Source organism: Ambystoma mexicanum, chromosome 6p, assembly GCF_040938575.1.
Source record: "Ambystoma mexicanum isolate Mex_15411 chromosome 6p, UKY_AmexF1_1, whole genome shotgun sequence".
Taxonomy (NCBI): Eukaryota; Metazoa; Chordata; class Amphibia; order Caudata; family Ambystomatidae; genus Ambystoma; species Ambystoma mexicanum.
This window is the reverse complement of record NC_090935.1, coordinates 28,435,072-28,450,470: the sequence shown is the minus strand read 5'-3', so window position 1 is coordinate 28,450,470 and position 15,399 is coordinate 28,435,072. Positions and strand designations below refer to the sequence as shown.

At 44.0% G+C, this 15,399-nt stretch overlaps 1 protein-coding gene across 1 annotated transcript in view; it reads left to right on the top strand.

Annotated features, from left to right (window-relative positions):
• The window catches only part of LOC138511172 (CMRF35-like molecule 5), a 147,569-nt gene that overhangs the window by 21,034 nt on the left and 111,136 nt on the right, over positions 1-15,399 (top strand). The window contains exon 2 of the mRNA XM_069626679.1: positions 9,485-9,814. Within this exon, the coding sequence (XP_069482780.1) occupies positions 9,485-9,814 (330 nt within the window). The remainder of the gene's footprint in view (positions 1-9,484; positions 9,815-15,399) is intronic.

Genomic DNA, 15,399 nt, shown 5'->3' with positions numbered 1-15,399 from the left:
TTTAAGTTCGAGGCTACTAACTTAGCCTAAAACAGTACCAAGGCTATTTAAATAGACTGCGGTAGGAAAAATAGGGTAGATACCACTGCCACCAGCCAAATCTTAAAGAAAGGGGAACGAAATAATGTTCCATGAGAGACAGACAAAAAGGGATAACTATTAACCCTTTCCAGAACTCTATGTAAGATAGTTTGTACTGGTTTGGCTGGTACTTCCATCACTAATCTCAATAAACTCCAAACAACACAAAATAATGCACTAAGAGCAGCCCTCAATATACCTAAACGGGACCACATCGCGCAAGCCAGAAAGGCAGCACACTGGCTACCTGTCAAAGAGCGCATCACATTCAAAATACTTACCACTGCACATAAATGTATTCACCTATCTACACCTTCCTACCTGTCTGACACGCTAGTCAGATCGCACTCCACTAGACCAACCAGACGATGCCACACCAACCAGCTTAGGGTCCCACGCATCAAACGAGCCAGAGCAGGTGGAATAAGCTTCCCTTACATTGCACCGAAGCTATGGAACGCACTTCCTAGCACAATCAGAGCAGAAACATCTCTCTTTGCCTTCCGAAAAAAACTGAAAACCACCTTGTTCAACTAGCTCGTCGTACAACATCATCTCCTCTTCCTTTCCTATCTTCTCCTTACTACTCTCTTGTAACTAAGTAATGACTTCTTTGTATGTATAACAAGTCATCTCTGTAACAAGCGCCACAATGCCCTATGGGCTGTATGTGCGCTTAACAAATGCGAATAAATAAATAAATAAATAAATACTGGGTCTGTGAATTTAAAAAGACTAATAAAGTCAATGGCAACTTTACATGTTCTGGGAGACTGTAGTCAGTCTCAGAAAATGGAGTCTGAGTTGGGAAGTCTAAAAAGACAACCCTGTGTCACTGCACTAAAGGTGCTGCGTGACACACAGTAAAATGATGGCGTCTATGGAGTAGGTGAGGCTTCACAGTCCATGAACACATAAAAATGTTAAACACACACAGCAAAAAACACATGTAAGAGCGGGAAAAAAGGCTCACACTCTTACTAGGTGAAAAAATAAATCCTAGAAATCCAGCAAAGCTGCTGAGTGACTCAGTAGGTAAGGGAAATTAGCCATTCTGGAGAATTCTCCCTAACACTTGGCAAGCACCATGCACTATCCACACTCATCCACATCTACATCCACACTGATATTCACATTCAGTGTCACAGAAGACTGCATAGCTTGATGAGCCCCCATGCACTATCCATGATCAACATCACTATTCTAGGGAGACAGGGAAGGCCACATTGCTTCCCCTGTGGTAAATGCACAAAGATCAATGTCTGTGCCACCCAGGAACCCAACAGCCCCAAGAGGCCATGTGAAACCAGAAGTTGCCCTTTGCAAGTGCTGTGCAACATAAAAAGGTAGAACACAATTACATCATAAGGGCTGAGAAAACCTGGTGTTTATCACTAGATAGTTCTCTCATTCTCACCGTTCCTGTCGTGCCGGGTCTGAGACAGTGTTTATTAAGTCATTTGGGCATTAGCAGGAGATAACTGCCTGCTACCGAAGTCATGCATCCCGAGCCTTTGGCTTCTGAGATACAGCTACCCTTGGGTGGTCCTTGGAGTAAGTCAGCAGATCTTCTTATCTGAAGGGAGGGACCTGTGTGGTCTTGAACACTAATGAAATATGAACTTCTTCAGAGGGCTTTGATTGTTCCAGGTATCAAGAACTAACCTCTGAATGAGTCTTTTTTAGGATTAGCAGCTGCACCAAAGAACTCACACTTTGCTTTTCCACCATGAGTTTCTTGCAGGCAGAAAACATGACATTAAGCAGACTAAGTCGAACATAAAAATAGAGAAATAGGTGTTTGATGGCCTGTAATTGTCTTAAAGAGTGAGGTGATTCCCTGAGTCAGTGAATCCTGCTGCACCCCAAAGGCCTGACCTAGGGCTCCCGTATGAACAGCAAGGAGTTGTGAGAGCACAACTACCGGAAGAAGTGAAAAGTGCAATAGAAAGTGTGAATTCTCTCTCTGAAGGGCTGAATCTAAGAGCAGAGGGTTTCCCAAAGCAGAAGGTATGTGTGAACCCACAAGGGAATATTGTGGACCCAAAAGCTAGCACGTTAGCTGCACTTCCGGAGATCCTCAAACAGATACTCCAGAAATGAGGCTTGGGGCAACAGAACCTTTAGGCATGGTGAATTAAATATTACAAGTTGGAATACCCACGGCCCAAATTCTTTTACAGCAAGCAGTAAGAAAAAAGCTCTTTTTCACAACTCCGATGTCATCCTGTTGCAAGAGACTTGGCACACACATCCAATAGAAATAGAAGGATTCACTATGTTCACAATACCAGCTTGCCAAAAAGCAAAGGGTCGACCTTCAGCAGGGCTATTATTGGGAGTTAATAATTCGCTAAGTAAAGATGTTAGACTCTTACATAGCGAAAAAAAGGAGGGTATGCTTGCATGTAAAGTAGGAGTACATACAACAGAGGGATATTTGCAGCTTGCAATAGTGAACATATACAGGAATCAGGTACAAATTGATTTGCAAAAATTTCACCAGTTGCTATCTACGGTATTGGAAAAGATTGCACTGTCTCACGGTGAGGCTAGCGTGATCTTAGGAAGAGACCTGAATGCCCAATGTATAACTACACAGAACAACAATACAAATTTAAACTGGGCAAAAAAATCAAAGACAGAAAGGCAGTGGGTAAATTACCTGAAGGCATGGGGACCTAACATGGTAAATGGCTCAGTACATTGTGATAATCCATCGAGACCAACCTGGTCTCGAGGTAACTCCTTCTCCACATTGGATTATTTCTTTGTCTCTGAAGATATTCAATCAAAGGAGATATCTATGGAGATTATCTGGGGAGAAGGGAGTGATCATGCCTGTATTAAAATTAATATTTCAGATTTCAAGAAAATACTATTGAAAAAGTATTCTCATGATCTAGACTTGAGAAATGGGAAAGCGACTCTGGTAAAATATAAGAGAGAGGGGAAGAAATTAACTGATAAGTTGAATTGTATCACCCCAAAAGAACAAAAAGAAAATTGCAAACCCGAATGCTTTAAGACATTTATTTGGTCCGTGCATCCACCAATTGCGGGAATACCATGGCAAGTAACACATCATCTACATTCATTTGATAAAGAAACCTGGATACGGAAAAGGATTTTAAGGAGAGAATGCAGACGACTAAAAAGAATTATAAGAGATCAAGTAAAACTATGAGGAGAGCTAGAAAAGCTCAGAAGAAGTTATATGCAATGGTCACGAGCAAGAAAATGTTTGCAGCAACAAGATAATGAGCGGATGCTCTCAGCCCTTTGTGAAAATAGCACTCGTAATTTTTGGTCAATAATAAATGATTCAGGAAAGAAATAAATCACTAATAGTATTCAATGTAATCTAGTGTCTGAAAAGAGTTTGAGAGACTTTCTCACAAATTTATTTAAAAACACGTCAGAGTCCGACGAAGGAGAGAAGGAAACTGCGCAGTGGGCCCTCAAATATGACATAAAACTAATAGAAGAGCTCATCCTGAATGCCTCATCCTCACAGGCGGCGGGCCCAAACGGGCTAACCTATCAGGTCTTAAAAAAACAAAGTAAAAACATGGGCAAACCTTCTATTCAACCTCTATAATGAAATACTAAAGACACAAAGGGCCTCATTACGAATATTGCAGAATGGGTTAACGGGCGCCGCTAATGGTGGCGGACCCGTTAACACCATTCAGCAATATTACGAGGTTCCCTCGCGGGACCTGATGTGGACGTCTTGTGGGATGTTTTCACCCATGCATCCAAGCCCTACAACATCACTGGCAGCAGAAACATTAGAGTGGCCACCGGAAAGCATGCTGCTCACCAGAAATCATCCAAAAATGCACAGTAAAAATCTGAAAAATAGGCTGCCACCCACTTTTGCTATGTCAGTGAACACTGGAGACCAGTGCCTAAAACTAAAACTACCATTGGGATACCCACACCGTAGCCCGTAGCCTGTAACCACTGGAAATAGCAACTTTCCCCTGACGGATACCGACTACATTGGGAAAGAGGACCTCAGAGTGTTGATGAAATGTCCAAAAATGTTCTGAATCCAAGACGGTTTGTTGGTAAGGAAATCCCAAGCTGGTCATGATCAGTGGGTGGTTCCTACCTCATTCAGAAGCATGATGTTAAGTCACGCCCATGATGCGGCCACAGCCGGTCATAGGGGGTTTCATACAGCACTTGAAATCTTAAGAGAGGTTGCCTACTGGCCACACATGGGGCAGGACCTCGACCACTACTTGAAGGGGTGTCTTGTGTGTGCACAATTTCAGCCAACATCCCTCACACACCGTGCGTCTCTCCAAAAGAGGGGGATGACATTGCCATGGTCAGATTTACAAGTCGACTTTATCGGGCCCGTGATTCACTCCTATAAGGGGAATAAGTACATGTTGACGGTGACATGCTCAATTACTAAATAGGTGGAATGTCTCCCGGCCCCAAACTGCTAGGCAGAAACAGCAGCTGCCCTGATGATCAATCACATCTTTTTGTGTTTTGGTCTACCCCAAAGGATTGAGTCAGACAGAGGTAGCCATTTCACCAGCAAAGTAATGACAAAGATGTGGGAGATACTGGGGGTTAAAAGGAAGCTACACATTGCTTACCGGCCAGCTTCTTCTGGTGCAGTGGAAAGTTACAACAAAACCATTGTGAGCATCTTGAAAATGTTTGTGGCAGATTCTGGGCCAAGTTGGGATATCCGATTATCTCTTGTCCTAATGGCCATCAGATCTACCCCTTCATCTGCAACTAAAAGGTCACCATTTAAGCTGATGACTGGACGCAGGATGGTGTTTCCACAGCATCTCCTCTACAGGACCCAAGAGCAGACATTGATCAATGCCTCCACAACTCATGAGTATGTTGAAAATTTAAGAAAACACCTTCAACATGCTTTTGCCTATGCTCCGCGAAATCTAGAGAGGTCAGCTGATAGCATGAAGACTCACTATGACCTGAAGACCACCCGAAAGGAATACAATGTAGGAGACCGGGTTTATCTGTACAATTTCCAAAGGAACCAGGCCAAACAGCGGAAATTTCTGCCTACCCTAGAAGGGACCTTTTGAAATTGTAGACAAGATCTCACCAGTCTCCTACAAGATCCGCATCCCCAAAGGCAGTTTGGCAAAGGGGGAAGATAAGTGGGTCCACATTAATCAGCTAAAGTGTTGCCATCCCAGGCACACTCTGCAGCAACTGGAGCAGTCCTCTGGAACCCCAGAGAGGACCGCTCCAGATTAATACATTTCCAACCCTAAAATATTCCACATATAGTGTATGAAATACCATAATAAAAATGCAAACGTCTCCTGATTAAAGTATGAAATACCATAATAAGAATGCAAATGTATATGTTCACCTCACTACATTAATAGTGGTGGGGAAATGTCTACGAATATGTTTCTGCCGCTTTTGCTTTGTCATTCTAGGAAAGATGAAACCATGGAGACTGCCCAAGGAGGACGACCCGGGGACCGGGAGCGAAGATCCGAGGGGCACGGAGTACCGCCCAATACTCCCATCAGGATCGGCGAGGAGAACCGATTAATCCACCCTGATGGAGGAAAAGATGCTGAACTTTGCCATCTGCCGAATCAGAAGAAGATGAGGCGAACATCCCAGTCTTGCGTGTTCCATTGATGGAAAATCAATGCCATCACAAGAGGGGGGCTTGTGGGATGTTTTCACCCACGCATCCAAGCCCTACAACATCGCTGGCAGCAGAAACATTAGAGTGGCCATGCTGCTCGCCAAAAATCATCCAAAAATGCACAGTAAAAATCTGAAAAATAGGCTACCACCCACTTTTGCTATGTCAGTGAACACTGGAGATCAGTGCCTAAAACTACCATTGGGATACCCACACCGTAGCCTGTAACCACTTGGAAATAGCAATACTGATTGCCAAAAGTAACCCAGAGCTGTTTGGGAATTCATTTTCTTGATCGTCAAAATTGCTAAAATCATGGCTCACAAAACCACCAAAAGGATACAACTTCTTGTTGGGTGTTCTACATTACTCCACTGCAAGAATCCACATCAATACAATATCAGCGAGAATCCTATACTACCAAGCTAAATCCCCTTTGTAAAGATATTAATTCAAGACAGCTGTCAAAAAAGGGTACACTACCGGGGCTTGCCACTGACCGGCGTTGGCGGTCTAAATTCTGACAGGAGTCCTGTATTTCAGAAGCTAAACAGTAGCCTGATGCAGTTCAGACTTCAAAAGGTTTGCTGTCCCCGGGAATCCTTCACACCTACTCTTCCCAGGCCCTACACCAGAAGGCAGGAAATCACAGGGTCCTGTTAATCAGATGGAGAGTGGCCCCCTGGTATGCTGACCTCAGACAAGACAATAGACTCTTTCAATTGAATAGAATATGCTGATTTGAGGTGTAACTGTCAACAGTGCGCTAGGAAAAACAAGACATTTGACCTCTGAGTCAAGCCAAGTTTCTAGGGGCGGGGACAAACCAATGGGTGTACTGAATTGGAGGAAAATGTATGTTTTTATTAAATTGTTTATAAAATATTGTATCAAGCTGACAAAAATGTACAATTTGGGGATTCTTAATATGAAAAATGCACCCACAATTTGAGACTAAGCTGGACGCTGTGGGATGTTCTGAGGCCAAGCCCCATAATTATTAATATTGTAGACACTGGGTTTATACTAGAAAAATGCAAACTTACAGTAATATGCGCAGAGAGGGTGTGTACCTCTGTGTAAGGTTTGGTGTGAACCCGATATTGTGAAACCCACGAAGATCGCGAATAAGTTGTCATTTCTGAACCCAAGAAATTCAAAGTCACTATCACCTACCCTGAATCTCTTTTAGCATATTTCACTTCATTGCAATCACCTTCAAAGTATTTTTGCCTGTTTAAAAGCATACCGGTTTTGTCTAAGCTTGTTGGGGGGAACTGGAATTTGATCTGCATTATTACTTGTATTCTTGAAACCTGTGTGTCCTCATTTCCATCTCTTCCGCGCGTAATCGGCCCGTTGTTAGCTCCCTCACCCATTCCCTTTGAGACCTATGGGGGCTCAAATGGGAATGGGGAAGGCCCGGGCCTGGGTTCCCTGAAGGAGGAATTACCGGACCCTCCAAACTTGTAATGGCCCGGTAATTCCCCATTCAGGGAACCCGGACCTGATTTTGGAGGCAGCCATGCCCTTAGTAAGGGCATGGTTGCCTCCAAAGTTGTAATGAGGCCCAAAGTTTTCCATCTTCCTGGAAACAAGCAGTCGTCATACCATTATATAAGGGGGCGACCGGTCGCAACCTGAAAACTATAGACCGATCGCCCTCTTGGATATTGAAAGTAAAATATTTATGAGAATTTTGCTGCTAGAGCTAGAGGACTGGGCAAAGGGAATAAAGATCCTATCTAAATTTCAAACAGGATTCAGACGTGGTATGTCCACAACACTAAATGGTTTGGTCTTGAATCTTTTGGCAGAGCACTCCAGAGAGTATGTATAGGGCCCGATATATGGAGCCTGGATAGATTTCTCTAGGGCTTTTGATTTAGTGAGAAGGGAGCAGTTGTGGGCTAAATTGAGAGGCTGGGGATTACAGAGAATGTTGCTATCAATATTTATTGAACTACACAAAGACACCTCATTGATGGTAAGATTAGACGACGCCGGCCATCTTACTAATTCAATTAATGTCGAGCAAAGAGTGAGACAAGGGTGCTTGGGTGCGCCATTTTTCTTTAATCTGTATTTGTCAGATCTGGGGGCTTTTTTGCAATCCTGGACAATGGCGGGCCCAAAACTAAATTCAAAAAAGGTTTATTGGCTCGCTTATGCTGATGACATTGTCCTGATGGACAGGACAGCATTAGGGCTGCAACGATTATTGAATGGTTTAAGTGTATACACCAAAATACAGTCTTGAAGTAAATCCGAAAAAATCCAAAATTCTAGTGTTGAAACATCCAAAAAAGCATATCAACTATGGAAAATGGTTTTTCGAAGATCAGGCAATTGAGAAAACAGAAGAGCTGGTCTACTTGGGCTATACAGTGTATTCTTTTCCATCAGCCAGCAAAACGGAAGTAGAAATAAGGCTAAATGTGAAGAAAGCCGTACCACAGATGAAAAAGATTCTCCGCCAACTGCGTACATTCTCAATCATGCTGTTACTAAAGTTCTACACTGCAAAAATAATTCCAGTGATATTATATGGTCTGGAGGTCAAACCAACTCTCTGGGACATAGACTGGCAAAAAGTGGAAGGTCAGTTATGGAAAAGATCATTAGGCCTACCTAACTGCCTTCCCGTGTCCGTTTTAAGATTTGAACTCGGACTAAAATCACTGCCGCAAAAAAATCACTGCACTAACAAGTGGGTGGAGATTGCTCACATTGTATAGGCTGATAGTAACCCCTCAAATAAATACGCTTTATGAGGACATAAAGACGCAGCTTCAAATGGACATGTCAAAGTTACTTCCTCAGTTGGAACTCAGAGCTGTGAGAAGTCTGGTAGAGGCAGACTCTTCGATAGAAACTTTGAAAATCAATCCTTTGAAAGCGAAGAAAGAAACGGAAACAATGGATTGGATTAGGACAGGAGTGGATAGGCGGCGCGCAAAACCAAAAAATAGCTTCCTAACGCTGGAAAAAAAACTGGAACAGATACCAAAGTATCTATAAAAGCATCCAAACAGGGAATCACGAAACATATTCCTTAGGGCACGCCTACATTTAATCCACACAGGAGAAATTTTAAACATTAGAGGACAAAATCATAACGCCACCATTCTGTGCAAATTGTGTGCAGACCCCAAAAAGCAAAATTTGCAGCATTTACTTCGAGACTGTGAAGGGACTTGGGACATTAGAACAATTTATTTTTCTAAGTTCGTAGACAATATGGAACATTTCCTATCGGAAAACTTCTGGAATCTTTTGATATCGGGGTATAGCACTGCCCTAACAATTGCGGTGGGACAAGTCTTAACAAAGATCAGCCTGCTTTCTAAGGAAGCCTGGTAGAAAGAGGATACTAGCATCAAAGATACTCAGGAGTAGAGTGAGGGGCAGTGCCTGATTGTCCTCATGTTCCTTCCTGCTTTCGAGATTCTGTAAATAACTTTGTCTTCAGTAGAACTTTACATCAAAGGAGTTGAAAAATGATTGTGTTCTATTTAACATGTTATATTTTATTGATTGGTATAATGTTTTCTTTTGTAAAGGTCAAATTTGATCAACCAAAAAAAAAAGTTGTGAGAGCACTCGCATCCACATGAAAATTGACCAAAGGACCATGTGTGAGCAACAGTGTGTCTCGCTGTGCTTTGTTGCTTATGTTCATTGCAAGTGCTGTCTGAGCTTCTGATGCATTTTGTAATTTCTGCTTTACAGCCATCGGCCAGTTGCCGCCCAGTCCAACGCAGATCACCGGGACACTTGGTGGATCAGTGACTGTTGAATGCAAGTATCGGGAAGCTTACAAGGGTTATTCCAAATACTGGTGCCGCGGGGCAGATCGATCCTGCTTCCCTGTCATTCAAACCTCAAACTGGGAGGAAATGGTGAAGATCGGCAGGTTCTCCATCAGGGATGATCAAGAAAAACAAACATTCACTGTGACCATGGAGGCCCTGAAACTGAGAGACTCCGGCACTTACCAGTGCGGGATCACACGGCTAGTGCGGGACAGTTTGTACCAGCCCACAAGGATTCACGTCTCAGGTGAGTTCATATTTTAATGGTATTAGAAATTACCCTGCCTTCTAGTTGGCAGCAATGAGGGTAACCATGAATAAAGGCGTATTGGAACTGGCAAACTGTGCTTGCAGGAGGTCATAATAGTTCCAGGCATTACTACGATAATAATGAATAATGGCATATTGTAATCTGGCATACTGTGCTTGCTGAAGTCCTTAATGATAGCTGGCTTTAATGTGATAACTGTGAATATTGGCATATTGAAATGTGGCATACATGGCATACTGGAATCTGGCATAATGTGCTTGCCGAAGGCCTTAATGATATCTGGCTTTAATCTAATAACCTTGGAACCGCTCTCAAATGGATAGCTTCATTCCTCAAAGATAGGCACCAAATAACGATACTCTCCGCCTATTCCTCCCAAGCCCGACCAGTCGACACGGGAGTCCCACAAGGAGCATGCCTATCTGCCCTCCTGTTCAATCTCTACTTGAACACCCTCCCACCCATAATTTGTTCACACAACATCCTGTGTTACAACTATGCTGATGACACTCAACTAATTCTAAAACTCCTGAACTCAAAACCCAACTGCCGACCTGACCTCGCCTCCTGCCTCCTGACATAGAGCTCTGGATGACCCAAAGCCACCTCTTGTTAAACCGAAATCATGGTATGTGGCAACTCCGAACTTCTTCCACACCCGCTACCCTGGCCATCCGCCATGGGAAACTCACCGACTCCCTCTAACTCTGTAAAAAACCTTGGATGCACCCTTGACTCTGACTAAAAAACCTTGGATGCACCCTTGACTCTGACCTATCACTCTCGCGCCAAGTCAACAACGTCTCAAAGTCCTGCCACTACCACCTTAAAACTCTTAGGCACATCTTTCCATATCTCTCCTTTCCCAACAGACTCTCCGCGGACCAATCATATGTTATATCAAGACTGGACTACGCAAACCCCCTCTACCTCGGAGTCCACTCTTACCAACTGAATAAACTTCAAAGGGCCCAAAATGCTGCAGCCAAACTGCTACTCGCGCTTGGCCCGAGAGACCACATCTCCCCAGCCCTTAAGACTCGGCACTGGCTTCCAGTGGTCCGAAGGGTTATTTCAAAGCCTTATGCATTTCTCATCGAGCATTCCATAAAACCGGACCTCAATATCTCCAAGACAAGCTAAAACCCTATCACCCTCCACGTCCTCTAAGATCAAGCTCAGCCGGCCTCCTAGTCATACCTAAAACAAAAACAGTCAAGTTAGGCCGATCATCATTCTCAGCCTTGGCCCCCACGCTGTGGAACGCACTCCCACCCCACATTCGCCTAACAGAAGATCTAATGTCCTTCCGCAAACTACTGAAAACTTGGCTCTTCCCCTAAAACTAACCAGTACGCAAACTAACTAAAACAGAACAACAGCAGCTCAATGACACCAATCCAACAAACTACTAGTTCCTGAATAACAATAAGACAAATAACAATACAACATCAAGATCCATGTGAGAAATCGACAACTAATAACCGCTAATGTAAACTAAAAGGACGAACAGAATAGAACGAATAAAGCAGACCAAAGCAGTGAAGTGGATAAAAAGAATAAATTGTACGGAAACAGTAATGAAGTTTAAATTAATTAAATGGATGTAATGAGTGCAATGGACAAAATGAACAATAACTGGCGAAATGAATAAAGAGAAGAGGATGCAAAGATGAGTACAAGAGACTGATGAGTACACAGACAGATGATTCCGACTGTATGAGTGCATGGTATAAATGAAAAGTACAGAATAGAAGATTCAAGTACATGAGACGAGAGTAGTGCATGAAATAGATAGAGAGCACGGAACAGATCCAGTGTGTATAACAAGTGACATGGCCTGAATCGATAACCCATGATGAATGAACAAAATGAATGGAGCAGATGAAATCGTTAGAATGGATGAAGTTCGTGGAACGGATGAGTGCCCTGAACGGATGAACGTGTTGAGCAGATGAGTGCATAGATCAGATGAGTATATAGAACGGATGAGTATACAGAACGGATGATTGTACAGAACGGACGAGTATGCTGAGCAGATGAGTATGCTGAGCGGATGAGTGTATAGAGCGGATGAGCGTGTGGAGCAGATGAGTGTGTAGAGCGGACGATTGAGTAGAGCGGATGAGTGCGTAAGTACGGAGGAGTGTGTAGAACACAGGAGTGCATAGAGCAGATGAATGTGTAGAGCGGATGAGTATAGAGCGGATGAGTGTGTAGAGCAGACGTGGCTGTAGAGCGGATGAATACAGAAGTGCCGAGGAGCGTGAAGAACGCAGGGGCACATTAATTTGCTGACCAGATGAGTGTATAGAGTGGATGAGTGTATAGAGCAGATGAGTGTATAGAGCGGATGAGTGTACGGAGCGGATGAGTGCGTATGAGCAAATGACTTTGTAGAACTGATGAGTGCATGTAGCAGATGAGTGCATGGAAAGTACGACTGCATAGAGCGGAAGAGTGCGTGGAGCGGATGGGTGCACAGAGCATGATGGATGCGCACAATGTGATGGGTGCGCACAGCGTGATGGGTGCGCAGAGCGGCAGAGTGCGCAGAGCGGAAGAGTGCGCAGAGTGGAAGAGTGCACAGAGCGGAGGAGTGTGCAGAGCGGAAGAGTGCGCAGAGCGGAGCAGTGTGTAGAACAGACTAGTGGGCAGACCGGACGAGTGTATAGAGCAGACGAGTGCATAAGAGCAAATGAGTGTGTAAGAGCGAATGAGTGTGTTGGAGAGGAGGGGTGCGTAAGAGTGAGTGAGTGCGTAGAGCGAGTGAGTGCATAGAGCGAGTGAGTGCGTAGAGCGAGTGAGTGCATAGAGCGGATGAGTGCATAGAACATGTGAGTGCGTAAAGCGGGTGAGTGAGTAGAGCGGGCGAATGCGTAGAACGTGCGAGGGCATAAAGCAGATGAGTGCCTAGTGCAGACGAATCAATAGAAAAGACGAGTGCGTAGAGCGCATGAATGCATAATGCGGATGACTGCGTGGAGCGGATGAGTTACGTAGTGCGGATGAGCTGCGTAGAGCGGATGAGTTGTGTAGAGCGGATGAGTTGCATAGAGCAGACGGAACGGGTGAAGTATGTGGATGGAATGGGTGACATATATGGATAGAACGAGTGATGTATGTGAATAGAATGAGTGACGTATGTGGATAGAACGGGTGATGTATGTGGTTGGAATGGGGACGTACGTGGATGGAAAGGGGACGTAAATGGATGGAATGGGCACATAAGCGGATGGAATGGGGACGTAGGTGAATGGAATTGAGACGTATGTGGATTGAACGGATGAAGTAAGTGGAAGGTACTGATGTAACATGTGAAAGATACAGGTGAAATATGTGGAAGGTACAGATGACAATGTGGACGGGGTGCATAAAACAACATAGAATTCACGGAAACGATCAAAATACATGAACAGATCCGAGGGCATGAAACGGACTGGAGTGCGTGGAAAGGACTGGAGTGCGTGGAAAGTACTGGAGGGAGTGGAAAGGACTGGAGTGCATGGAAAGGACTGGAGTGCGTGGAAAGGACTGGAGTGCGTGGGAAGGACTGGAGTGCATGGAAGGACTAGAATACATGGAACAGATTGGAGTTTGTGGAACGGACTGGATTGCGTGGAACGGTTTCGGAATGCGTGGAACGGTTTTGGAATGCATGGAACGGTTCCAAATGCATGGAATGTTTCGGAGTGCGTGGAGTGTTTCAGAGTGCATGGAATGGTTCGGTGTGCATGGAATGTCTCGGAGTGCGTGGAATGTTTCGGAGTGTGTGGAATGTTTGGGAGTGCGTGGAATGTCTGGGAGTGCATGGAATGTTTGTGAGTGTGCGGTATGGCTCGGAGTGCGTGGAATGGACTAGAGTGTGTGGAATGGACTACAGTGCGTGGAACGGACTAGATCGCATAGAAGTGCGCGTCATACATTAATGGTTTGGAATACAGGTAACGTTTGAAAGAGCATGTAAACCATCTTACCACATCACCATGCTTACTCTTCGCTTTACACCCCCATTCAACTAGAACACAGAGATACTATGACACTATTCGGTATAGCTGTCCACATACCAACATCCGCCTCAAACTGCACATCACTCTAACTAATCACTGCTGGTTTCACACCTCTCAGCCAGGTGTTCTCCTCAGGCCTAACACAGCCATAACTGGTCTGGATAAATCCTGCCAGAAAGAACACATACCCCTGATCTCTCAACCACCACACCTACCGCTATGAAGCAGCTATTACACGAATGCCACACCAGCTGCACACATATCCGGTGCTCACAAGCACCTTTGACTCTCTCTACTCTCTCTAGTGACTTTTCCTGAGGGCGTTCAACCTAACCAGCGCCTTCAGACCATTCCAATGGTACATAAGGCGCTATATAAATGCAAAGTAACATAACATAACATAACTATGAATAATGGCATGCTGGAATCTGGCATACTGTGCTTGTGGGGACTGGGGAGGTTTAATGGTTCCTGGCTTTACTACGATCATAATGAATAATGGTATATTGTATTCTGGCATACTGTGCTTGCTGACGTCCTTAATGATAGTTGACTTTAATGAGATAACTATGAATAATGGCAAATTGGAAACTGGCATACATGGCATAATGGAATCTGGCATACATGGCATATTGGAATCTGGCATATTGTGCTTGCTGAAGCCCTTAATGATTTCTGGCTTCAATGCAATGACTATGAATAATGGCATATTGGAATCTGGCATACATGGCATGTTGGAATCTGGCATACTGTGCTTGCTGAAGCCCTTAATGATTTCTGGCTTCAATGTAATTACTATGAACAATGGCATAATGGAATCTGGCATACTGTACGTTCTGAAGCCTTTAATGATTTCTGGCTTCAATGTAATGACTATGAATAATGGCATATTGGAATGTGGCATACTGTGCTTGCGGAAGGCCTGAAAGATATCTTGCTTCAATGTAATAACTATGAATAATGGCATAATGGAATCTGGCATACATGGCATATTGGAATGTGGCATAATGTGCTTGCTGAAGGTCTTAATGATTTCTGGCTTCAATGCAATGACTATGAATAATGGCATAATGGAATCTGGCATACATGGCATATTGGAATGTGGCATAATGTGCTTGCTGAAGGTCTTAATGATATCTTCAGTTTATTCAGAATGCAGATGTCATCCTCATGATGGGCCTTTTAAATTCGGAGCACATGTCCCGTTCCTCCTTTATTAGCTGTGATTACACCAAGTGTCCTCTTTAAATCGCTCTATATCAGTCACTACTCCTTCTATTCCCGCGGACCTCTATTCCTCAACAAAAGGTCCTCTCACTAGTTTTTCTTCTTCTGATCATCTTCTGCTCCGCATTCTCTGCTTCCGTTTCTAGGACATTTCTTTCTGGAGACGATAAGCATGTGATACCAGTAATGACAGCTGCTTGTCCATCTGGTGTCTCTTTGATCAATTTCCTGTCCTCTGGCTAGACCTAAAAACCTTTCTGTTGTTTTGGTTGGATTCACTGAATTGACCTCCACCTCTTTTCTCTCTTTCTGGTGCTTGCCAAT